The sequence below is a fragment of the Alnus glutinosa genome, chromosome 5 (assembly GCF_958979055.1).
Source record: "Alnus glutinosa chromosome 5, dhAlnGlut1.1, whole genome shotgun sequence".
NCBI lineage: Eukaryota > Viridiplantae > Streptophyta > Magnoliopsida > Fagales > Betulaceae > Alnus > Alnus glutinosa.
Genome location: NC_084890.1, coordinates 6,703,455 through 6,727,443, shown reverse-complemented (window position 1 = coordinate 6,727,443; position 23,989 = coordinate 6,703,455). Strand labels below are relative to the sequence as shown.

The window sequence follows — 23,989 nt, the reverse complement described above, 5'->3', positions numbered from 1 at the left end:
TTACGTAATTACAACTTCCGAAACCCGTAAAAATCGGGGGCAATTCGGTCAAATGAAAAGCCAGCAGAGACTTGGCTCAATCACAGTCAGAAATTTCAAAAGCACCCTTTCTCTTTCTCTCTCTTACTATCTGACGCGTTGCAGAAAAGTAAGAAAGAGAAAATACTCTATTTTTTTTCGTGTTTGGGATTTTTGCTTTCTTCGGAATTGAATTCCTCCGAAATCTGTGAAAATACTATTTCCACGTGAATCCAATTCCTATCCTTCTCGGAGGATTTCGTTTCCTCACCAAAAGACCAGACGTTATACCCTTCGCGACGCCGTTTCTGTATGTAAGGCGAAAAGGCTTGCATTTCTCTATTTCGTTTTGGCTTCGGAAATTCGATTTCTCGGCTTCTAGGAAGATGGCGAAGCGTGGATATAAGCTACGTATCCTTTTGATTTTTCTTTTTTAGTTCTTGATTTTTTTTTTTTTTGCTGGTTTGCTTGAAATGCACAGCTTGAATGAGCTCAGAATTTTAGAAATCTGGTTCTATTTTTAGCGTTTCTTGCTGTTAGTATATAAGCTTCTTTTGGAAATTCTGTGTTGAAATTTTACCTGAAAATTCGTTTTAATCCGAACTGTATTTTTGTAGTTAGCTTTTTTTTTTTATTGGGAGTTTATGGTTTAACCGACTTTCCTATTTCGGTCTATTCTTTTTTAAAGATTTCATAGAAGGATTACTTTAGGCTCTGTCGAGTTTCTGAGGAAAAGAAAGTTAAAATCTGGTTTTTGACTGAATCTAGCTCAAACATACTTTAAGCTTAGCTAGGAAGAGGGTTTTGAATTCTCGGCCAAGATTGAATACTTTTCAGTTAGCTTTGTCTTTTCTTCAAGATTCTCGGCAACTAGGAGCATTAGAGTCTCAGCAAAGTTCATAACCATATTTTTAATCCATGGATTTTTTTTTTTTTTTTTTAATTAAAGCAATAAATCCAAAAAATAAAAGGAAAAAAAAATTATTTTTTTGCATGTTGGACCGTATGATTTCTTGACTGAATTGAATTATAGAGGAATTTGTGGCTCATTCGGCGAGTGTGAACTGCCTGAACATTGGGAAGAAAGCCTGCCGTCTTTTTATTACCGGCGGGGATGACCATAAAGTTAATCTGTGGACGATTGGGAAACCCAATTCTTTAATGGTAAAAGCTCAAGCCTTGGTCTTTTGCATTGAATTGCTATAGCATTTAGAGTTTCCTTCGATGCACATTGGGTTGTAAAAATAGTTCTTATTTGTGGAAAAGTAAGGTCGCTACTTGCAATTAGTACAACTTCAATGACTGCATTGTCCATTGCCAAAGTCGGGTTTTTTTATTTTTATTTTTATTTTTTATGTTAAAAAAATAAATAATCTACATCCATATTATGGGGATGTGGGTACAATGCGAATAGATTGTTTTCGAGTAGGGTTTATGGATTAATAACCTGAAATCACAATTTTGTTTAACTGGGCTTTGAACTAATGCATATTATCCTCTACCCTTCTTTTATGGTTGTTTAGAACCTAGTTTGACCAGGACCATACATTTGCTCGACCGTTTCTTAGTACGGCAAAATGAGATTTTTTTTTGTTCGGTGTTAAAATGTACAGAGCCTGTGTGGCCACACAAGTCCAGTTGAATCTGTAGCTTTTGATTCGGCAGAAGTTTTGGTGCTTGCTGGAGCTTCAAATGGTGCGATAAAGCTTTGGGATTTGGAGGAAATAAAGAGTAAGTCATTACCTTTATTGGTTTCTCATTGCTTGATTAAAATTGGAGTCGTTAGATTGAAAAACGTGGTACATTGCTCTGGAACAATGTAGTTGATACAAGTCTTATATAGATCATATCACCCACTTAGTGGACTTGGGCTCATACAAGAATTTGGGTTTGCAATTTTCAGTTTCAAGTCATGACTTGTGTGGATCAGAATTGACAGACTTGCAGCTGGGGATTGTAACATGAATTGTTGTAGTTTGTGAGTAAACTTCTAATCTATTTGTTGTTATTGAAGTGTAGTGGTTCGAACTCTCACTGGACACAGATCCAACTGCAGTGCTGTTGAATTTCATCCATTTGGAGAGTTCTTTGCGTCTGGTGCCATGGATACTAATTTAAAGATCTGGGATATTAGAAAGAAAGGATGCATTCACACATACAAGGGCCATACTCGAGGCGTTAGTACAATCAAGTTCAGTCCTGATGGTCGATGGGTAGTTTCTGGTGGATTTGATAATGTTGTAAAGGTAATAATGGATCACACTGCTAGAGTGCAGCTTGTGGCAAGATTTCTTATCACTGTCTGTAATCAGCAATTTCCTGTTACTGCTGAACAGGTTTGGGATCTAACGGCTGGAAAGCTCTTGCATGATTTTAAGTTCCATGAAGGACACATTCGATCCATAGATTTCCATCCCCTTGAGTTTCTCCTGGCCACAGGTGAGTATCTAATCATAGCCTGGATTTTCAGACTTAAATTGACCGTGTTAGACAAAAAAGTCTCTGCATGATTAAAGAGTTCCCAATAAACGAGGCTCTAATGGGGTGATATATCCTTTATATTTATGCAAGTTATATTTGCCTTTAGTGCCATCTCTTTAATAACTTTAATGAATCAAATGCATCTCTATTAGTGTAGTTCTATTCCCTCTCCATTTTTTTTAACCACCTTTAATTATTTACATAAACTGTAGCAATTTCAAACCTTTTAGTGGTTTGTTTAACACTCTGTATGATAAATATATGTCAAGTTAGGAAGGCTGTAGTTAGATGATTTATATGTTGGCAAGTATATTCAGAATGTCCATCTGTCATATTTCTGATTCCTTTCCTCTGCCTCCAGAAATCAGTATATTTTCACTAATTTGTTAATGTACTAATTAGTAAGCTATTGTAACATAAGAATCATCTTCCAGGTTCAGCAGACAGAACTGTGAAATTCTGGGATCTGGAAACCTTTGAACTGATTGGATCTACCAGACCTGAGGTATCTGATGTTATGTGCTCTTAAAGTGAAATTTTCTTAGTAAGTTTAAGTATTGTAGAAGTTCAGTGTTCTGATGGGATTACCCTAAAACTCTGAGACACAGACCAAGCCTCCTTTTTTGCCCTTTCCTTCATTTGTCTTTTTGTCTTTGGTTTGGCTAGAGATATCTCTATATTTACCCTTATTTCTTATTGATAATTGTTAGAGATGGATTTCATCCCACTTTTCTAACAAAATTCTTTACCCGATTCCAGGCTACTGGAGTACGCGCAATCACCTTTCATCCTGATGGGAGGACCCTGTTTTCTGGAGTGGAAGATAGTTTGAAGGTTTGGATTATCCCCATCACAAAATTTTATGAGATTGGTACAAAAATGTCATTTCCTTGTTTTTGAATTGTAGGTTTACTCGTGGGAGCCTGTAATTTGTCATGATGCTGTTGATATGGGATGGTCGACACTTGGTGACCTATGCATTCATGATGAAAAACTTCTGGCTTGCACATACTATCAAAATTCTATTGGAGTTTGGGCAGCAGATATTTCGGTATTCACCTTTATCTTTTCATGTAACTTGTGCTCTTTTTTTTTTTTTTTTGCTTTTTAAAATTTAAATCTTTATAATTTTCCTATGGACCTTGAAGTCAATTTTAGTTATATTCTCCGTGACAGCTTATTGAGCCATATGGAGCTAATTCAACACATGACCAAAATGACTGTACAGAGCAGAAAACTAATCTTAATTCCCAGGGAAGTCAGTCTTCAGAGAAAGTAGGAAGTGGTATCAGGTCAACTTTGGATTTGCGGCGTATGTCTCCTGATTATGAGACAAAAGAGATAAAGAACATATACGTGGATTGTAAGTTGTTACCTTTTTTTTTTAACTTCCTTTTAGTTAGTTTTAAAACAGTTTATAATTCCCTAAAATTCTCATTTTTGAATATTTTGTGCATATGTGCTTATGCATCTATTTTAAACATGGTCCACATCCAAGGGTGTGGAAATTTGGACTGGTCTCACAACTTATAAACATGGGTTCAGTTTTGATTAGAAGCTGCTTGACAGGATTATTATTTTTGGTTCCTCCTTCCCCCTCAAACAAATATGTAGAAAGAGGGAGAAAAAAAAGGAACAACATGAAATCGAATGCGAAGTCATTACTATGACAGAAATTTTCTTTGATGACTTTTCTTATCTTTATTTTTTTTTTTCTCTCTTTTCAGCGTCATGTAATGCCTTTTATGGCAGATTTTGGGGATTTGCTTGGATTGCCCCCCCTCAAAATTTACACTCCTCCATCTTCTTTGGTTAGAGGAGATTTTACTTTGGTTATGCTCTTACACTTTTTACAAAATTTTAGATACTGGGCGTTCTATGTTGGCTGAGCTTAATTAATGTAGGTGTTGGCAGATTGAGATTGCACTTGGCCTGGTCTAGCCAGACATAGGTTACCAGAGTATGATGTTAAAGCAAGAGTGAGAGCGGTGATTATTAAAGAATTGTAGACTATGGTGATTACCCTCCATGAACTGACAGTTCATTTGCAGATAGCCCTCAAAACTATCATTTTTGACATTTGACCCCCTTAAACTACCAATTATTTTCAATTTGCATCCTCTGGTAGTGTTTGTTGTTAAAATAGATGGAAACTTGTGCACGTGACTCACGTGCAAATTTTTACTTGAAATGTCCAAATTACCCTTCAACAAAAACAATTTTTTTTTTTTAAAAAAAAACAAGAAGTTGAGGAGGTGACCGAACCACTTTGTCAGGGATTTCAAGGGTGGCCGAGTCACCCCTAGGGTTGCGGGGTAGTTTAGCCACCCTTAAAGTCTCTTTTTGGATGTGGCTGACCCACCCTCGTGGGTGGCAAGGGTGGTTGGACCACCCCATCTCTCTGTTTTCTTTTAGTTTTTTTTTTCCAAATTTTCTTTTTTTTTTTTATTTGAAGGACAAATGCGACATTATAACTCCTAAAGTCGGGGTATTTTGGGTATTTCAAATAAAAAAATTACATGTGTGGGTCATAAGTGGTATTTTTTATCCATTTTAAGTATTTATTTATTTATTTTTTTTAAAAAAAGGTGGTACTTGGAGGGAGTCAAAATAGTAACTTTCTTATAATGGGTATTTTAAGTGCTACAAATGGTAGTTTGGGAGGTAAGTGTAAATTGGGTGTGAGTTCAAGGGCGCTGAGTGTAGTTTGCCCTTAAAGTTTTGGCGAAAAAGATGCAAAATAGTTGCTTTCTTATAATTACTCGAATTAATGGAGGATGAGAAATCCATTTTGATACGTGAAAAATCTAGAGAGTAGAGACAAATTTTCTGCATTTTGCAGCACATTATGTACCTTAGACTACAGAGACTTGGAAAGGAATTTACTTTGACAAACAAGCACTAACTGAAAAACTGACATATTATCGGATATGTAGGCGTTCTTGTGTGTATTCATGTCCCCTTCATTTCATCCTACTTTCTCTAATGTGCCGTTTTCTCATTTTTGTAAAGCTACTGGCGGAAAGCCAGTTGCTTCGCAGAGAGTTGAGTCCGATTGTCCCAAAAAGGAACCTGCATCAGAATCTAAGGAAATCAGTTGTCTGCCAACTCAGAAGCAAAGTCCTGCAATAGGGTTAAATGCAAGATCTAAAGAAAAAGCACTTGATAAATCCTTTGTTGTGCCTAGCATTGTACCTAGGGACAGTCCTGATGGAAAAGATGGGCCCAATTCAAGAAAAGAATGTATAACCTTTTCAAGGACAAAACGTGGTATGTTGCTCAAACCAGCTCATACACGGAGGCCATCAAATAGCAAAATTGAGGTTGAGAGGCAGCCAGAAGTTGTTGAATCTGAAACTTTGAGCAATGTGACGAGCAAATTAGATGGTGCAATATGTTTGAACTTCCAGTCCAAACTTGCATCAGAAGATGGATCTAGAGAATCGTACGAGGAAAAACATTCTAATATCAAGGGTGTTGCTGAGAATTTTGAAAAAAATTTGTCACCACAGACGCCCTCTAATCAGGAGAGCTGTAAGTTCTTATACTCTAGTGTCATCTATTTACAAGTGAAATATGATTACTTTTTGTGATTGATTATTTGTTTTCATCTTTTTTGCCCCTCCACTCACCTATTTCTTTCTATCCTCAAATTTTCCCACTAATGCATCTTTGTTAGCGATTAATCTCCATTTACCCTATCAAAACCTTAGCCCAAATATGATTATATTCTGTGACTGTTTCTTTGTTTTCATCCTTTTTGCCCCTCCACTCACCTATTTCTTTCTATCATCAATTTTCCCATTAATGCACCTTTGTTAGGTGTTGATTTCATTTACCCATCGAAGCCTTAGCCCAACAATCTCAGTTCACTCAACCAAAGTCTTGTACCATTTTGCTTTGCCAGATTTATGTAGTCAGCATAGTTGACATGTCTTGTGACACTTCCAATATAACCATACCACTATTACGTGCAAAAAAAAACTATTATTTTTATGCATATTATGAAACCACTTTGTGACATTTGTTTTGCAACAACAATTAGCTCCTAGTAGATGCATTCATTTCTACTTAATGTTCCCTTGTATAGCTATTCGTCGCAATGTCTAATTCTAGCTACACATTTTATAAAGTTTCTCTTTTTTTTTTTTTTTTTAATAAATTTTTTTTTTTGTTTGACATTCCATAATATACAGCATGCTGCTTATAGCTGTCTTTTAAATTTCTCTCTTATTTCTAAAACATTTTACTAGATCTTTTGCCAATGCCCATATTGGATCTTCTCTTTTAGCTCAAAGATTATATTTATAATTTCATCAATCTCCATTACAAGTATTTTTTGTTGATAAATATGAGAATTGTTACTGTTTAAGTGCTGAGGTGTATGGGTATTCTGTTAGCATTCCCCCAAAAATTACAAGTCATAATCTTATGGTATCTCTGTTTATGCTTGCCCCTGGACCTTTTCTTTTATCTCATTCTCGGGTTAGCTGAACCATGGTTATTTGTTCCTTTATTAGCAGTGGCCTCTATTAATAATCTTCGTTAATGATCTGTGAATAGATTTATAGTCTGCAGCCGGTAATAAGTAATTTTCTTTCATTTTTTGTTTTTCAGGCGATAAATCCCTCAATTGCAGCTCAGGCGATAAATCCCTCAATTGCAGCAAAGGGATAAGCCCTGTTAAAATTGTTAATGGAGGTTTGCTATTGCTGATCATGTTCTTTTATAGTGTACAAGTGGGATGGATCTTGATTCTTAAAAAAATTCCCTTTGGCAGTTGCTGTTATACATGGAAGGACCCGCTCTCTCGTTGAGAGGTTTGAAAGAAGAGAAAGATTCAATAGCAATGAAGATCAAGCATCTACCATGTCTCATGTGGTACCTGAAACGGATAAAAAAGATCAAGCATCTACCATGTCTCATGTGATACCTGAAACCGATAAAAAAGATCAAGCATCTACCATGTCTCATGTGATACCTGAAACAGATAAAAAAGATCAAGCATCTACCATGTCTCGTGTGATACCTGAAATGGATAAAACTCCCACCATGCCGGTAAAAGTTTTGCACTCTTAAAGGAAAACCTTTTTAGACTACAGGCATATATAACTTGTGGCATCTCTACTACATTTGGAAATTCAGATTTCATAGTCTAGGTTTCAAGTAATATGAGAAAGACTCAAAAATTCAAACTTTTGACTTAAGAAGTAGGCTTCTCAAAACTAGGAATTTGCTGTTCTCCATAGATTCATGATTGTTTGGATTAATCCTCAATAATATTGCTTCATTAGGAAACCTACCAGTTACCAGTCCAAGATGGTTTGGATCATTTGATGATTGCCATTTCTTTTCGCCTGTTAACATAGTGTTGAGATATAAATTTGTTGATTGTTTGAGAATATGTAACTGGCTATTGGGGGTCAAAAGCTGCCCATATTTCCAAAATTCTCGTGTTCTGGAAACACATTATGATATTTACTGTGTACCTCCTTCACAGTATTTAATTTCAATTCAGATGAGACTTTGTGGCAATTTTCTTTTAAGCAGTGTGAGATCCAGTGTTCTTGAAACATTTACTTCTCAGTCAATAAACTCACATGTATGCATTGTTACTTTTGGTTAGCTAAAGTAGGTCAATTTTGTTTTCACGTTGTTTTCTAATTTACAGAAAGGAGAACCTCAAACTTCTGGAAGGGACTCAGCTTCTGCAAATTATAGGGATGTTACTGAAGATCTCATGCAAACTCATGAAGTATTCCTAAGTACCCTTCGGTCCCGCTTAACAAAGTTACAGGTAACCTTGGTCGGACAAATTGAATAATTAAGTAATGACATGCAACCTATTGCTTCGTTAGTTATACCAAGTTTTCTAGTAGTAGTTACTGTTCCACCTGACATGGGGAAATTTATCCTATAAGGTAACCCTCTGGAAGCCTTACATATTGAATTGTCCGTGGATTTATTGTAATTTGTAATGTTACAAGTACATATAGTTTGCAATGTAAAATGCATCTAGCTCTTTGTAATGATTGAAAAAACTTCTTGCTGGTACACAAATTGGGGAAAGATGAAAAGAAGAGATCTTTACTACATGTAGTTCAAGTACCTTAATTAATCTTACATGATTTTTTTCTACATTGTTTTTACGCTGGAAGTCACTCATAGCAGTTATAATGTGAATTTACAGGTAGTGCGGCATTTTTGGGAGCGGAATGATACTAAAGGTGCTATCAGCGCGTTGAGGAAGCTACCAGATCATTCTGTGGGTATTTATTGGAAGAGTTCAAGTGTGATGCTTAATTTTTTTTCATGTTTCAAACTAGTAAGTAGTGCTTTTTTCTGCATATTTGGTTGTCTCAATGATCATTTGATCCTGGTGCAGGTGCAAGCAGATGTGATCAGTGTACTTACGGAGAAAACGGAGATTCTCACCTTAGATCTGTTCTCCTGCATGCTTCCTGTGCTTCTGGGCTTGCTGGATAGCAAGGTAGAAAGGTAATCTTTTCATGCATAAAATGGTAAGCAAATTCAAAATCCTAGGGTGTGGAAGATGTTTGACCTGGGTTTATACCATCTTAGTGCAGTCCTCACCAAATGTGGGCCACAACCCTGCAAATAGAGCTGGTGATATCTGATTTGACAAGTGAATTTCCTCAGATGGTTCATAATTAGTATATATTAAACGTCAAATCAGCATGAGTCCGCTCTTACTCATCTGAATCCCAGACCATAGCTCCTTGACTTTTTGGAACTGTAATTTGTAGAGGAAGGAATTCAACCTCAGGAAAATTGCTTGAGAGTGCTTTTATATGTCACGAATGATTCCTTGTAGAACCACTTGTTGCTGACATATTAATGATGTCATTTAAAAGTGTGTTTAAATGATATTTAGGCGCTGTGTAGTCTACCATATATGGTAGATTGAGAGGGGTAGGTGGGTTTTTACCCAAATTTCGTTGGAGTTTTCAGGTAAGTTCTGGTAGATATTGTCTTATGCTGCAAAATGTTACACAGGCATGCAAGTGTGTCATTGGAGATGCTATTGAAGCTTGTTGCAGTCTTTGGCCCAGTGATAAGCTCAACCATCTCAGCACCTCGTGCTGTTGGCGTCAATCTTCAGGCAGAAAAAAGGTTTCGTATGTTTACAATAATGCATTTTCCTTTTTGGTTCTTGTGTGGGTGTGGATGAGTCAAACATATTTGGTGTGATGGCCTTGCTTGATTTGAAATTTAACCACAGGCTAGAATGCTGCAACCAGTGTTTTATTCAGATGCAAAAGATCCAGAAAGTTCTTCCAGCACTTGTAAGGTAAGCATGTCATCTTGCGTTTCACACTTCAAAAAGTGCTTTTTGTTGAAAATGGAGTTTATGCTGAAGTATAAAGCTCTCAAAATATAACTTAGAAGGTTGTTTTTGAACATGCCTTGCATATGCAAGGTAATGAAGGGAAAGAAAAAAAGAAGGATGATGCTGACATGAAAAGTAATGCAGATTACTATATTGTAATTGAGGGGTTAGAGAAATCTAGCCATTTAAATCATCCCTAATTGCTGGATGGCTAAAACTCAAGCTCTTGAGCATTATTTTGGAGGAAGAAAATTTAGCAATCTGAATGTATTAATTTCTGTACTGCTGAGAGCTAGTCCTTGGCTGCCTTCATCAGAATGATATACATTAATTCCCTTATGGCATGCTTTTGATAAGTCCAGTGCCCTTTCTCCTGGGCACTAATTGATATTCCTTGTTGCAAATTTAGCAATTGACATATAGAAAGCTTTTCTCTTGATTATGCTACAGGAAGGGTGGTTTGCTGGCAAGATGTGCGCAGGAGTTGAATCTAGTTCTTCAAGAATCATAACCAATGCTGCCATCCAAACGAATTTCTGCTAGCAAGAAAGGGCGGCTCAACTGCACCCTTTGAGGGGGACTGCATATAAATACTACACTCCTCTCATTGACTCACAGTTTCTCATATCACACAAATTTTGTCCAGATCTCTCGACCTTTAGTTATCACCCCCGGCTTTCATCAGTAAAGAGAGCTGTAGTTTGAAGCAACATCTTTGCTTGCCATTGTAAGAGCTTGAAGACAGCAGTAGTGATTCCAATCTTGGTCCTCTGGCAGTACATGAGCCCCTATTTTTGATTCTTTGATTCCGGAAAATATCATTGTATCATCGGTTCAATCTTGTATAAATTGCAGTTATAATGTATTTATTAGAGAGACATTTTTTCTTCAAATTGCAGCCGTTCTATATTAACATTATGCGTCAATAGGCATTTCTTTTTTTGTTCATTTCACAATTCGATGGTTAGGGATGAAGGTGCTTTCATACTCTTTTATAAAGTGTTTTCCTTCCAAGATGCATGAAGTTGATTGTAAAACGTTTAGTCCGGTAGCAAATATTGGTCCAAAACTACTTGGATCCGGCTAGCCATCCTAAAAGTGGTTTCTCAAATGGTGTGTCATCATCCTGGTGATTTCTCTTTCCTCCCCTTCTCTCCTTTCTCTTTTGCTCTCTCACAATTCCAAGTAAAAACACGCACACTATCAATCAAACGAAAGTTCTTCAAGCGCATTTGACAGAGATGGATCTCATAGACCTTGACGAGCCAGGATGAATTGTGGGGTGTTTGGGAATAAGGATTGGGGGACCCAATAAGGAATATGGTGCAGCATGAGAGGTGGAAGCCCAAGGTGGAGTTAGAGATTCTGTCCCATCGAAGGAAGGGGAAATGGCTTGGCAAGCGCCACTAGCTGACGCACACTGGATGGACTACATTATGCCCAACCAAAGGGTGCCACGTGTTTGGACAACACACTAGGAAGGGATCCACGATCAATAAAATAAGGGAGAAATCATTATTGCACGTATGAGCAACACTTGTCATTCTTGCACATTCATATACACAGTTAATTATTTATTCTCACATTTTCTCTTAAACAATTGCACTTACTTAAGCATGAGAGTCATCTTCTGCCCGCACATCCGATAAGTTTTTTTGATCACCTTTCGTATATTTTATAGGCATTTTCAACTAACTCTTTGGTGTGCGATCAAAATGTAATAACATGGCTATGCCTGACTTAATAAAATGTTAATTTTTATTAGACCACCGCCCTCATGGGCATACCCAATCTTGTCAATTTGTTAGCCGTTGGAATTAGAATGGTGGCCTTCTCATGGCAAGCATCTCTTCCTCTTCCTCTTCTTCTTTTCATTGAAAATTAAGAGCTGCTAAACCTAATCCAACCATTGGCCGAGAGTCATGAACATGTCATTGACAAGCGGCATGTGATGCCATGCGGCAAATGAAACATGTCTGATTTGTTTTGTGCCACGTCCTAGAATGTGATAGGCCAGGCCACACATGTGGCAGGCAATGCTGGAGTCAATCATTTGAAGAATTCTTCCTTTTATATAACAATAAGAGTGTATTGCCTAGCCAACACTTAATAAAAAGGGACGTGACTTTTAGAACCCATCTCTTTCATCGTTTAACCTTCACTTAGAATTCTTTATCGGTTTTCAATATGCACTAATCCGAATGCTTTCCTTTATTTTGCAGGCACTCGTCCGTTCAACATTCACTCAGAATCCTCTACCGTTTTTGACAGGCACCAATCCGATTGTTCTCCCTTATTTTGCAGGCACTCGTTGTCCAATCCAATAGTGCAAAATCTGCATCAACAATTTATATTATATTCTTCTTGCATTTTGGCTTGCACATCAAACATAGTTAAGGAAACTTAGAGGAGTTGATAACAAGAGTTGAAAGCAAAACATTAGACATCTATTTTTATGGAATTGGTAAGTTTGATTCAACATTTTTTATTTATTTATTTTGTTATAAACCTAAAACTAGGCCAATCTAAATTGGATGAAACATCTGTCCACGATCTAATATTTAAGAGCAAAGGAATGGTGCTTGTCACCCTTTTTCTTTTTTGTTTTTAGTCAGTCAATTTGAATTGGTAGGTGGGTCTAAATTGAAACAAAATAAGGTTGCTCTCAGAAATGATGGAAGATTAAAAAATTTACAATAACTATCTCAATCAGTCTTTTTGATAAGAAATGATTGAAGATTATAGTATAACTTTCTCTCTACGATGAGTTGAATTCCAACTCTATTTATTTTTAAAAGAAAGAAAATAATCATTAATTATAGCATTTAGTTTTCAGGTGAGACCAAATTGCCTTTATGTATTTTATTGATTACTTTTCATTTTATTTTATTTTATTGATTATTTTATTTAGACAAAAGGGTGATTTCTTCTTAATTGTTAAAAAAGGTGACTTTTATACTAGACCAATTATATTCATGGGGTAGGAAAACCTCCCTCTTCTGGTTTTTACTTCTTCTCTTAGCTCTTTTAGGGTTATAAAGGTTTTTGTTCTTTCTTGAGTTGTTCCAGTGGAGGCTAGAGTCTCCTAGTCATTAGGACTGTGGAGTTTTGAGTCCCTCGGACTTGTTCCGGTAGTTGTTTTAGTCCTCCTAGTCCATTTGGACTATAGAAGTTTGTGCAGCTTTTTAGATTCTTTTAGTTTTTTTTGGTTTTGGCAGGAAAACACTCTTGAGAGGATCCGGAGGGAGAGAGTCCACCGCTTGTGTCGCTTTGCCTCAGTTTTTTTTTATCAATCTTTGAGGCTACACTTGCGCTGTTCTGCCGCCCTCTAGTCAACATGCGCCCCCCAGCCTTGCTCGCCGTCGTCCTCTGGCTCAACCACTGCCTGCTACGGTCGGAAAGCTCATCGGTGATCGGCGCGTGATCATCACGCGACAGGGTGTTCTACACACTTTGGGCCGTGCGTGATGGCTGCATTCTGCATCTTTTGTCGTGTCTGGCGGTGCACGGGGGTTTCTTGTATTAGGCTGCTATAGGGGATCGTCTGGTGGCGGCGCGTGTGCTACACGCGCCATCTCCGGTGGTGTTTTCTTCTGCCGGCAGCTTCTATTTTGGGTGTTTTTCTTATATTGGACAGATTGCATTTGACAGTTTGCTCCGAATTAGATTTAGCCTTGTCATTGCTTTTTAGAACAAATTGTTTGTAATCGACTCCATAGTGCAAGTAGAGGTTCATATCTCAACGCAGATGCACCTTTTTGTTGGCTAAGCTTATTTGTAGTAACCGTTGGTATGATCTGTGTTTTGGGGTAACTATAACGGGGTACTTGTACTATTCTGAGTCTAGTTTTGATTCTTTTTTACTGTAACTTTGTTACTCTTTAGGTGTTTTAATTAAATGATTACATTTTCCCTTAAAAAAAAAAAAAATTATATTCATGGACAATAAAGTCATTACGTAAATATAAAGAAATGGAAGAGAAGATTCCTTGCAATTTGCATGGTTTATTGTGATAGTGACAGATAGGTATATGTCTTTTTATTCAATAGCGCACATATCCTCTTCTTCTTCTTTTTTTTCTTTTTTAATTTTTAGTATTCAATAGAATCAATACAATGGAAAAAGGGGGGGAACCCAATAATAATCCCAAAATTATAAGTTTATAACAGTACAGGAAAAAAAAGAAAAAGAAAAAGAAAAGAGTTATTGAAAATGGGTCAAATGAATGGCGTGGCCCATTGGAGTGGTCGCCTGCCAAAGCAAATTTGTCAATGCAACACGTACTATAGCAACCGAAGAGGAGAACCAATGAACCACAACAGGGAAAGAAGAACTGTAGATGGTTGGATCGAAGCCCTCAAACAGAAGCATCATCCCGGTGTCTAGTGGATGAGAAATGATTGAGAGGGACTCTTAACCGTTTCCCTTTGAATAAAAAAAGTACTTTTATTTTTTTAAAACAAATAATAATAAAAAAGTGTACTTTTTGAATAAAATTATTATTTTTATTCAAAAGGGAGGAGGAGGATGGTTAAGGGTCACCCTCAATCATCTTTCCTAGTGAATAAGGTACTTGGCAAAGAATGGTTGGCAAAGAAGAGTTGTATTGCTAACAATCACTTAGAGCATTAGCAGCAGATTTTCAACCATTTTTCTTATATTTAAGGAACAAAACTACTTTTTGCTTCCCTATAAAAAAATACCCCACAATAGATTCCCTTACTTTTCCCTATATCAATTAAATATTATTTTTTTACTCTTATTTTATTCTTTTTCTCCCTTTCTTACTTTTTTTCTATTCCCTATATCAATTAATTATACTTCTTTTATATTAAAATAATACATAGGGAATGAATAGTAGACATGTATACATAGGGAATCACTATTCATTCCCAACCCCCTCATCTAAATATAGGGCATCTGCTGTGGAAGGTTTTTTGATGTTTTTCATGAAATTTTCCCTAAATATAGGGAAGGGAACCAATATAGGGTAACTGTTACTAGTGCTCTTATGCACTTTACCTATCTCATTTTCAAATTAACTATTAGATTTTTGAGATTCATATTGGATTCCACATATTCAATGATGGATTTGAAACTTAATTGTATGTAGATGAGTAGGGAATGAATTTGTATAATTTCTCAACCACATATATATTTTCGTCTATTATCCAACACTACATGGTGTTAGGTTCTCATAAACATGGTATAGTCCGAAAAGTTCAATATTCTAAAGACTATGATCACACTCATATCATACCGTTGATGTGTTATATTTTAAGTAGCTTCTCCTAGCTTTAAAAAAAATAAAATTAAAAAACTAAAAATATAAGCTATTTAAAATACCCAATGTGAACCGATATAACATGAGCGTAATAAATACATACGAAAAATAGCATTACTTAGACTAACATCAATTGCAAGAATGAAAATTACGTCAGCTTTTGCATGCTTTTTCTCTTGGAAGCATCCCGATTTGAATTATAGATTCATAATTTTGTTGAATTTAACGTGTATATTATATTTTTAAATGACGTCATGACATATATAACTTATTAATTTATTTTATTGCATTTATCAATATATATGAAACCATATTAGTTAAAATTTTAATTAATATAATAACATATACATACCATTAATTTATAAAATTTAATATTGACCATAAATTATATTTCTTCCACCGAAAATGGAGAACACAATATTAGTCAAAATACTCTTTTCACAACTGCGTAGGTTCTAAAATATCTTCTAAAAACAGTAAATGATCCTTGACCATCGAATGAGACCTAAGTTGACTATTCTAAATTGGCGTAGGCAACAAGGAATGTAGTTTAAGAATACCATGATTGACTTCTATATATCAGAATTAAATACCCCAAAAAAAGAAAGAAAGAAAAAGGACAAAAACATGGGGGGACATAGAAGTCATTGCAGAAAAACCACAGCCTGACAGCCATATATAAAGCGAGAATAAAGCAAAAACAGCAAGCTTTAGCAAAATCAAAACCAGCCCCATAAGAAAATCCATCGTTTTCCTCATCGTTCTCTCCACATTTCATGACTATAAACTCCATAATAGGCGTCTCCTCTGTTTTCTCTCTGTTTTTCTCTTCAAACCCCATGGGAATAGAATCCGTCAACCCCTTGTCTCACGCTTACCAATACTAGAAGAAAACCACCCAAAACAAATCAAAAGCAAATAAACAAAAAACAAGTACTTCTAAAAGAATTACAAAACCACTAAAATAGAAAGAAATACCCCCCCTTCAAAAAAAAAAAAAACCGCCTTTGTTATCCCAAAACCACCTTCCCTTCCCTCTCTCGTACCCACATCCCAAAAAGCGGTTTTTCTGTTCTTTTCTTTTCCATCCAGACAAACCCATTTGGGTCGTTCATTTCATTCTCACGCAAAAAGGGGTTCTTTTCCGGGTTTTGGGTTGGAGCGCGGTTTCCGCTAACGTCCGCCGGGTGCGTAGGGAGATAGAAGAGGAGGCGGAGGCGGTGGTGGCCGCCGTACTCGTGGAGGGTGGTGATCATGTTGGGGAGGTGGGGTACATGGGAGGAGCTTCTCCTTGGTGGGGCCGTGCTCCGCCACGGGACCCGAGACTGGACCGTCGTGGCCTCGGAGCTCCGAGACCGACTCGTTTGCCCGACCCACACTTTCACTCCCGAGGTAAATAATAATAAACAAATATTTAAACACAAGTTAATTACTTTATGGGGGATTTATAAACACTATTTATTTAATCATACATTAAATTGTTACAAAATTTCACTTAAAAACGTGCTAATGTGCTATATTCTACTAAGTCTTCTATATATTTTTGGAAATTTCTTTCATTTTTTTTTAAAACTTGTTTTAGACATAATTTGTGATGTTTTAGTTCTTACGCTACCACTAGGATTTGGTAATATTATCAGTGGGTCCCGCAAACAACATACGGGTCTTTTGGGCATTAAATGTCCAAATTACCCTCCAGTGTAGGGCTGAGTTGGAGGGATTAGAATTGGACCCTCTCAAATTATTTGCCTGAATTTAAGAGAATTCAGACAGGTGATTGTGAGAGACCACTTATGGAACTCACATGACCAAATAAAAATTGGGCTACCCAACCGTTTATTCGGTCTAATGAATTCCATGCGTCATAAATAGTCTCTTACAATCACCTGTTTGAATTTTTTCACATACGGACAAATAATTTGAGAGGATCTCAAGTTGGAAGGGAATAATATTAATGTTGCAAGGTAAAAAATATATATATATATATATGTCAATATTCCAAGGGCGTAAATGGAAATCGATGCTAAGGGAACAAAGGACAAAATAAAGGCCATATTTATATGTAGGTGATTGGGAGAATATATACTTGAAAGTGAGAAAAGGAAATGTCCATTAACTTTTTTAACTCGGTTTTCACTGTTCCCTAAAGAATGGAATAGGGTACCTTTTGTTGCATAAACGCGGCATTAAAGAGCTTCCGCGTAATTGCATCGTTAGTCTTTATGAGTGAGTGGGAAAGTTTAGTATAGTGATACCTATGACCTCACCCCCTTGTGTGTAGGATAGCATAGCTTGATATATATATATATATTTTTTTTAAAAAAGTACAACAGTCAGCTAAAGAAAGAGGAGGAATATGGGACTCTTTCTCTCTACAAATGGGATAGGAGGGAATTGGGAAGGGGAAATGGGAATGTCGCTCGAAGAGGATTGGGCAGCGACCCAATATGCGATATGGTAGGCATAGAACTTGACACTTTTGTTAATTTTCCTAGTTTCTCAAAAGGAAGATGGGGGAGATTCGCCAATCTTGAGTGATGTTGGGTTGCAGGAGCGCAAGGATGCCCGCCAAGGAGTCACCTTCCAAGATAAAGTGTTAAATTACCACTTGTCCCAAAAGCTTAAGCGGATAGGAAGTGATGAATTTAATCATTTAATTTAAATTATAATATAAAGGACTTGAGCATGAAAGAGAGGGTTGGCTGGGCTGCTAAGAGAGCAGCAAGTGCCTCACCTGTGCTGGGATCACAGGGAGGACTAATTAGAGAAACTGCTTTGAGGATGCAGCCTTCAAAATTTCTGCAAACAGCAGCTTGGGCAGAAAATGAGTCCCTAATAGCAGTGTCAAAGTTAATCTTAAGGGTGCCCGCGGGGGGACCATTTCTCCACCAAAGCTGCATGTGTTCCAATGCCACCTTTTTTTTTTGTCTTAGAAAGGGGGGGGGCATCAGTCGAGATTTTCATGCAGGGCTTTATTCCTATAAAGCCAAAGTAGATCACAAGCCGTAGCTGCAAAAATTTGGAAAAGGGGAGTATCTATCAAGGTGATCCAATGGGATCTCCCTGGATAAATAATGTTCTCAATCCAATCAGCCATGGAACACAAATTCAGGGCTAGTGAATCCAAGGGCCAGAAGGATTCTTTCCAAACCACATGAGCAAAAAAGGCAGTTGAAGAAAAGGTGGGGCAATGAGTCAGGTTCAGTTTAGGGGCCAGAGTAGGTCAGTGGAGGGATTTTGGAAAAGGGAGAAGATTATGGTTTTGGTTGGGACAATGTTCCTAGCAATTTTCCACATGAACATTCTAAGTCTATCACTAAGGTTAAATTTCCAGAGAGCATTCCAGGATTTGCAGGGAAGGGGGGAGGGAGGGTTGTTATTTTTGGTGAGGAAGAGAAAGGCAGAACTGGTAGTGAAGTTACTGAGGAGGGGGTCTAGAGAAAATTCATATGGGAAGAGGAAGGGATTCGAATCTTGAGGATCTCATGGACACTAGTTAGATCAAATAGGGAGTCGATAAGGGAGTTTTGATATGTTTTTAGTGAAACTGTTGTTACCTCAGTGTTTGCCCATTTGACACCAATGTTGGATTGAACAGAAGCTAGGTCCATGGGTATTTATGAAGAGCTTTAATATAAAATTTCTTACAAACTTATGTGACAATCTACGTAGCACTTACACGTAAACCACTAAAATATATATTATCACGCAGTAGTTGACGTGACAATCTATGTAGCCTTACAGGTCAGCCACTAAAATATGTATTATCATCCAGTAGTTTACATAGCACTTGTCATGTTTACAAATGATGTTGCAGTCTACGTGACACTTACCACATCATTTACTAAAAGAAAATGCTTGGGGTACTACAATTTTTAATACAATCTCTTACAAACTCACGTAATAATCGTTTTATAGAAAGAATGTGAAAGAGTTACTTGACTAATTTTTTTTTCTTTCATTATTTTCTCATACCATCAGTATGCTGATATTTCCAGTTGTAATTTCTCTTTTACCTTCCTGCTATGAGTATTCGGAATAATAAATAATTCATCAAGATGTGAAATGGGAGGGAATTATCTGATTAATTTTTCAATTTAATTCATTTTCACATCCAATATAGTAAATATAGTATCTTGTTTGCAGGTATGTAAGTCCAAATATGAGGACTTGCAACGGCGTTATGCTGGATGCAAGTAAGTTTACTTTGATTGTCTGGTAATGCATAACATTTAGCATTTAATTAGTTTGAATGTATATAAATGATGGCCTTTTTTGTTTCTTGTATCCTCTTCTTAAATATGAATTTAACATGCTTGGTTCCTGAATTTTTCATACCTCTGCTCTGACTTTTCTTGTCAAGCTTTATTTCAACTTATGTATGTTTATGCATATTATTAAATTCTACCAGTATGGCTCTTTCCCTCAAGTTCATTTTATGATTTCCTCCGTAGGGCCTGGTTTGATGAGCTACGGAAGAAGCGAATGGCTGAGCTGAGGCGAGCTTTAGAGCTGTCTGAAGACTCTATTGGGTTAGTTACATGTTTGTTTGTCAAGTTGTATAAGATCAAAGGACCCAATACATCTTTTTTCTATGTGGAAAATACACTTAACCCTCTCAAACTACCACCCCTTTGTCACTTAGACCACCAAACTTTTAAAAAGCGATACTTGGCCCCCTCTAACTACCACACTAACAAGTTACACTCTTTGTTAGCATTTGACATCAAAATGGAAGGATAAATGTCACACGTGCGTGGCACGTGAATTTTTTTTACTTGAAATGCCCAAATTACTCTTAAAAAATATCAAAAAAATACAAACAAATGAAGAAGGAAAAAACCTGAAGCCTGAAGGGGTGGCCGAACCACCCCCCAGCCTCGGGGGGTGGTTCAGCCACCCCTTTGACCATTTCGGGGGGGTGGCTGAACCACCCCACCCTTCAGTATTTTTAGGGGTAATTTGGATAGTTCAAGTAAGAAAATTCTCGTGCGTGTTACGTGTGACATTTTTCCATCCATTTTAACGCTAAATGCTAAGTTGCTAATGATTGGCGTAACTTGTAACAATGTGGTAATTGGAGGGGTTAAGTGTCACCTTTTAAAGTTTGGTGGTCTAAGTGCTAAAGTAGTGGTAATTTGAGGTGACTAAATATATTTTCCCCTTTTTCTATTTATATTAAGATAGAACGGTTCCATGCTATCCTCCTAAAAAAACCATAAAATAGCATGATGATGGCTGTCCCCTTTTTCCTTTTTTTGTACTCTGATGGAACTGGTCATTTTCAATTCCAAAAACTGTGTGTTGGAAGATTTTATGCTGCAGTTAAGATGGGAACAAGTTAAGATTTAGAGTCTAACACTTAAAGCATGGATTCTCAACTAACTTCGAAGGACATGCTATAGTAGTTTAGCGGTAACCTTCTGTTTTGCCCAAGATATAAGAGCTGAAAATTGAAGAAAGATGAATCAGAGTTGCTGAGCATGTGGTTGGTTTGAAATTAGGGGAAGTTAGATGTTTGAAGTCAGAGAAGCACGACAAAACCACATAATTTAAATTTGCTATTTGATGCTCCCAAAGACCTTGAGCTCCACTAAACATGAGAGAAGGAAAAAAATATATATATAATGCCAGAGTGAATTTAGAAAATCTGTTTTGCTTTTCTGTGGGGATTTTCAGTCTACAGCGAGCTATAGTTTGTATTCTTGCATTTTTGTTATGATTTGTATAATCTGCCTGTTTCAGGTCCCTGGAATCAAAGCTTGAATCTCTCAAGGCTGAGAAAGGAGATGACTGTCATGTTGGTTATGGCTCCAGCCAGACTGAATCACCTGTTCCTTTTCAAAAATCAGAGGGAGTTGAATCTTCCATTAAAGAAATGTCTAAGGATGGACTATCTGCTGGTAGTTTCACAGAGGACATCCATACATATTGGTCGGCTGAATGTCGGATTCCTGCAGCAGTGTCAACTGAAGATATGGAGACTAACCCAGAAACTTCACGGCCTCATGAGTGGGAGAAAATCTCAGGTATTGAGAAGCTGACAGAGACCTTACATGGAGGACGAGGAGGGAGTTTAACAAAGAGGAGGGGGAAGAGAAAGAGAAAATTCTGCAGTAGGGATGTCAAGGAAGGTAGCATTGGAGAAACTGACTTTTTGGGCCCAAATGATGTTTTAACTGCCTTGCGTTTTACGGAAAATGCAACCAGCAACCGTGGTGAGGTTGCAGGATCTTCTGGTGCTGATGATTATAACAGAAATTTGAGCAAGAATGGAATTGATGATCTGATGGAGATTTATAACTCTCTTTTGGAGAATAAAAGTGCCTCCATCTTCCGTCGACGGCTTGATAGCCAGGTATGAACAACTATTTCATGTTTTCTCAGACTTACCATCATTCAAATACGTGCTTGATGTTGATTGCTGCATTTGATTCGGCCAAACTGTATCTATGATTTGGTCAGGATTTCTTATCAGCTACTTTGGATCGAATAATCTTAAGCTTACCCAATGATTCCCGTTAATTGTCCCATTAGATGATATACATTTATTATTTCTGCTTGCAACCAAAAAATAAAAAGAAACAAACTTTGGTGTTATCCATGGAATCAGCTCATTTTATTTATTTACTGTATTCCTTCTCAGAAGAGAGGAAGATACAAGAAAATGATCCGGCGGCATATGGATTTTGACACAATAAGATCAAGAATTGCTAGCCGCTCCATCACATCAGCTTTGGAACTCTTCCGAGATCTTCTGCTGCTCAGTAACAATTCCTTGGTCTTTTACTCCAAGAGCACACGTGAATATAAATCTGCTCTACTTCTCAGAGACCTCATCACCAAAAAACTGCAGCAGTATTACAAGTATTCTAGCAGCAAGGCTACCTCTGCCAACCTCTCAGTTAAATCCCCAATGCCTAATCGTCCAGTGAAACCGCGAAGCTTTCACCCCATTAATGGAAAGGTATCAGGAAAAGCAGCTAATGCTAGGAATGCTGTTACAAACACCTCAAATGTTGGTAAAAGACCAAGTTATGCTGATTCCCCTTCTTCAGTAGAATCCTTGGCTGTGACGAAGAAAGGCCTTGGTCGGCTAAGAAAAGGTGGACGTGTAAGTGCTCATCAAGGACCCGTTGCTCCCATGAAGGGAAGGAAGCGGGTTCGAACGAAGTGAATACGCCATTGAAGCTGCCTTTTTCCTCTCAAACCCAGTTTTAGTCCCAGGCTCTAGAGTCAGCTAAGTTGCTCTTTCTGGGACTTTTGTATGTACAAAAAGTTTTCCCTTTTTTGTTAATATCTTTTGTTGATAAAACGCCTCGCAAGAAGGCATTGTATACTCACATAGACACAGAATGGAAAAGAAGAACTTTTGTTTGCTTTTGTTCAAAGTGTTGATTCTGCATGTACCTTCAATAATGCAATTTTTAGTTAAAAAGTTGGTGCCAGCACCACTGATCAAGCCTTTGCGTATTGACATTGATCATTGAGTATTGTTGCTAACAAGGTAGGTAACCAAAGAAATTGATGGACACTGCAATTTTTGAATGTCTGATCAAATCGTCAGCTAAAAGCAGATATGTAGAAAGGAAAAACAACAAAAAGCAGCAATGATCCACTAGTAGTTATGGAGGTATAAAATTCCTGCCGTTATCAAATAATCCTTCTTTTATCACATCACTTATTAGGTTTAAAACTAATTCAATCGATCATTTAAGTTTAATTCATTGTCAAATCACTCATTTGTTCTACTTTTGCCAACTTTGTTGACGGAATGTCACGTCATATCTAATAGTTTTGCGACACGTGTATACATTGCAATCAGCTTCACCACGTAAAACATATACCACGGTGGATCGCCATGTCATTAAAAAGCCACATCAGCAAATAACTAGATCTTGTGTAAAGAGAGAGCAAGAGAGATGAATGTAAGTTCTGTTCCTAGTTCCAGCAATATATCTTATGTTAGAGGTTGTGGGTTCCAAGTCTCAAAGAGTCAAAAGGATCGATGCATGTGTAACTTACCAATCCTAAAAGTCTTAGGAGTTTCATTCTTATGCTTTATAAGTATATTGTCTTGACTAATTCACACTTTGGGGTGATGGGGGTGAAGCAGCCAACTGACTCTTTAATGGTGTTTGGTGTAGGGGCCGGATCGGAGTCACCGGACCATGGAAGCAAAATGAATATATAAAATACAAAAAGCTTTCTTAAATAACGTTGTCGTATTGAAACTTTGGGTCGGCTGAGGAAACAAGCAGGCAGGCTCTTGCTATGCATTTAGCCCAGACCATGAACCATTGAACCCAATACAATCTAAAACAATAACATGGCGCACAACAAGCATCGCACATTTACATGAATTTTTGTTCACGGAAATAAGGTAAAACAAACCCAGTGCTACAAAAATCTTCCAAATTTCCAAGTAAAAACCTTCTAAAATGAAATGGCTTCTTCAAGTAATCTCTGCAAACACTGAACCAATATGTACGGGAACTGAAACTATGGCCTGTTTCTGTTGTTTTTTTTTTTTTTTTTTTTTTTTTTTTTTTTTTTTTTTTAGAAAAAAAGAAAAGAAAAAGAATAACAGCCTAAACTGGTTTTAGTTGTACACCCCTACAAGGCTACAACCTATGATCAAAATTGAAACCGAAGTGGAAAAAAAAAAAAAAAATTGTTAAAACCAAGGGGGGTAAAAATGTATTTAACTTTAAAATTAATGAGCCAACTCCATTTATATATATATATATATGGTGAGAGGCGAGTACGGGTTTTGCAACTGTTAAGAATATTATATTATTTTTTTTATGTTTATTGTCTTTCTTGTCAGGGTTTATTCCCTATCTTATATAGT

At 37.0% G+C, this 23,989-nt stretch overlaps 2 protein-coding genes across 3 annotated transcripts; both read left to right on the top strand.

The window, feature by feature from the left end:
- Window positions 1–130: 130 nt before the first annotated feature.
- Window positions 131–10,743, top strand: LOC133868413 (katanin p80 WD40 repeat-containing subunit B1 homolog KTN80.1-like). Of its 2 annotated transcripts, XM_062305300.1 has the most exons (18): window positions 131–429; window positions 1,052–1,182; window positions 1,632–1,749; window positions 2,038–2,264; window positions 2,355–2,457; window positions 2,934–3,004; window positions 3,259–3,333; window positions 3,407–3,550; window positions 3,676–3,862; window positions 5,512–6,033; window positions 7,117–7,200; window positions 7,280–7,557; window positions 8,171–8,296; window positions 8,690–8,764; window positions 8,885–8,997; window positions 9,517–9,633; window positions 9,743–9,811; window positions 10,301–10,743. In XM_062305300.1, exons 1-18 carry the CDS (start codon window positions 405–407, stop codon window positions 10,359–10,361), a joined length of 2,526 nt encoding a protein of 841 aa, XP_062161284.1. In that variant the 5' UTR covers window positions 131–404; the 3' UTR covers window positions 10,362–10,743. The 2 variants fall into 2 exon arrangements, with proteins under 2 accessions (XP_062161284.1, XP_062161285.1); XM_062305301.1 differs by lacking the exon at window positions 131–429 and having other exon boundaries at window positions 1,162–1,182; window positions 2,033–2,264.
- Window positions 10,744–15,859: 5,116 nt separating this feature from the next.
- On the top strand, window positions 15,860–22,518 carry LOC133867949 (uncharacterized). The gene is made up of 5 exons (XM_062304730.1): window positions 15,860–16,527; window positions 19,282–19,331; window positions 19,590–19,667; window positions 20,881–21,493; window positions 21,782–22,518. Exons 1-5 carry the CDS (start codon window positions 16,390–16,392, stop codon window positions 22,310–22,312), a joined length of 1,410 nt encoding a protein of 469 aa, XP_062160714.1. The 5' UTR covers window positions 15,860–16,389; the 3' UTR covers window positions 22,313–22,518.
- Window positions 22,519–23,989: the final 1,471 nt, after the last annotated feature.

Bases quoted from the DNA above. Each gene is read 5' to 3' on its own strand.
- LOC133868413 (XM_062305300.1), top strand. From the start codon at position 405: ATGGCGAAGCGTGGATATAAGCTAC. The intron at 3,005-3,258 runs GTATCTGATGTT...ACCCGATTCCAG, and splicing joins TTGGATCTACCAGACCTGAG to GCTACTGGAGTACGCGCAAT. The intron at 9,812-10,300 runs GTAAGCATGTCA...ATTATGCTACAG, and splicing joins GTTCTTCCAGCACTTGTAAG to GAAGGGTGGTTTGCTGGCAA.
- LOC133867949 (XM_062304730.1), top strand. From the start codon at position 16,390: ATGTTGGGGAGGTGGGGTACATGGGAGGAGCTTCTCCTTGGTGGGGCC. The intron at 16,528-19,281 runs GTAAATAATAAT...TCTTGTTTGCAG, and splicing joins CCCACACTTTCACTCCCGAG to GTATGTAAGTCCAAATATGA. The intron at 19,332-19,589 runs GTAAGTTTACTT...TTTCCTCCGTAG, and splicing joins CGGCGTTATGCTGGATGCAA to GGCCTGGTTTGATGAGCTAC.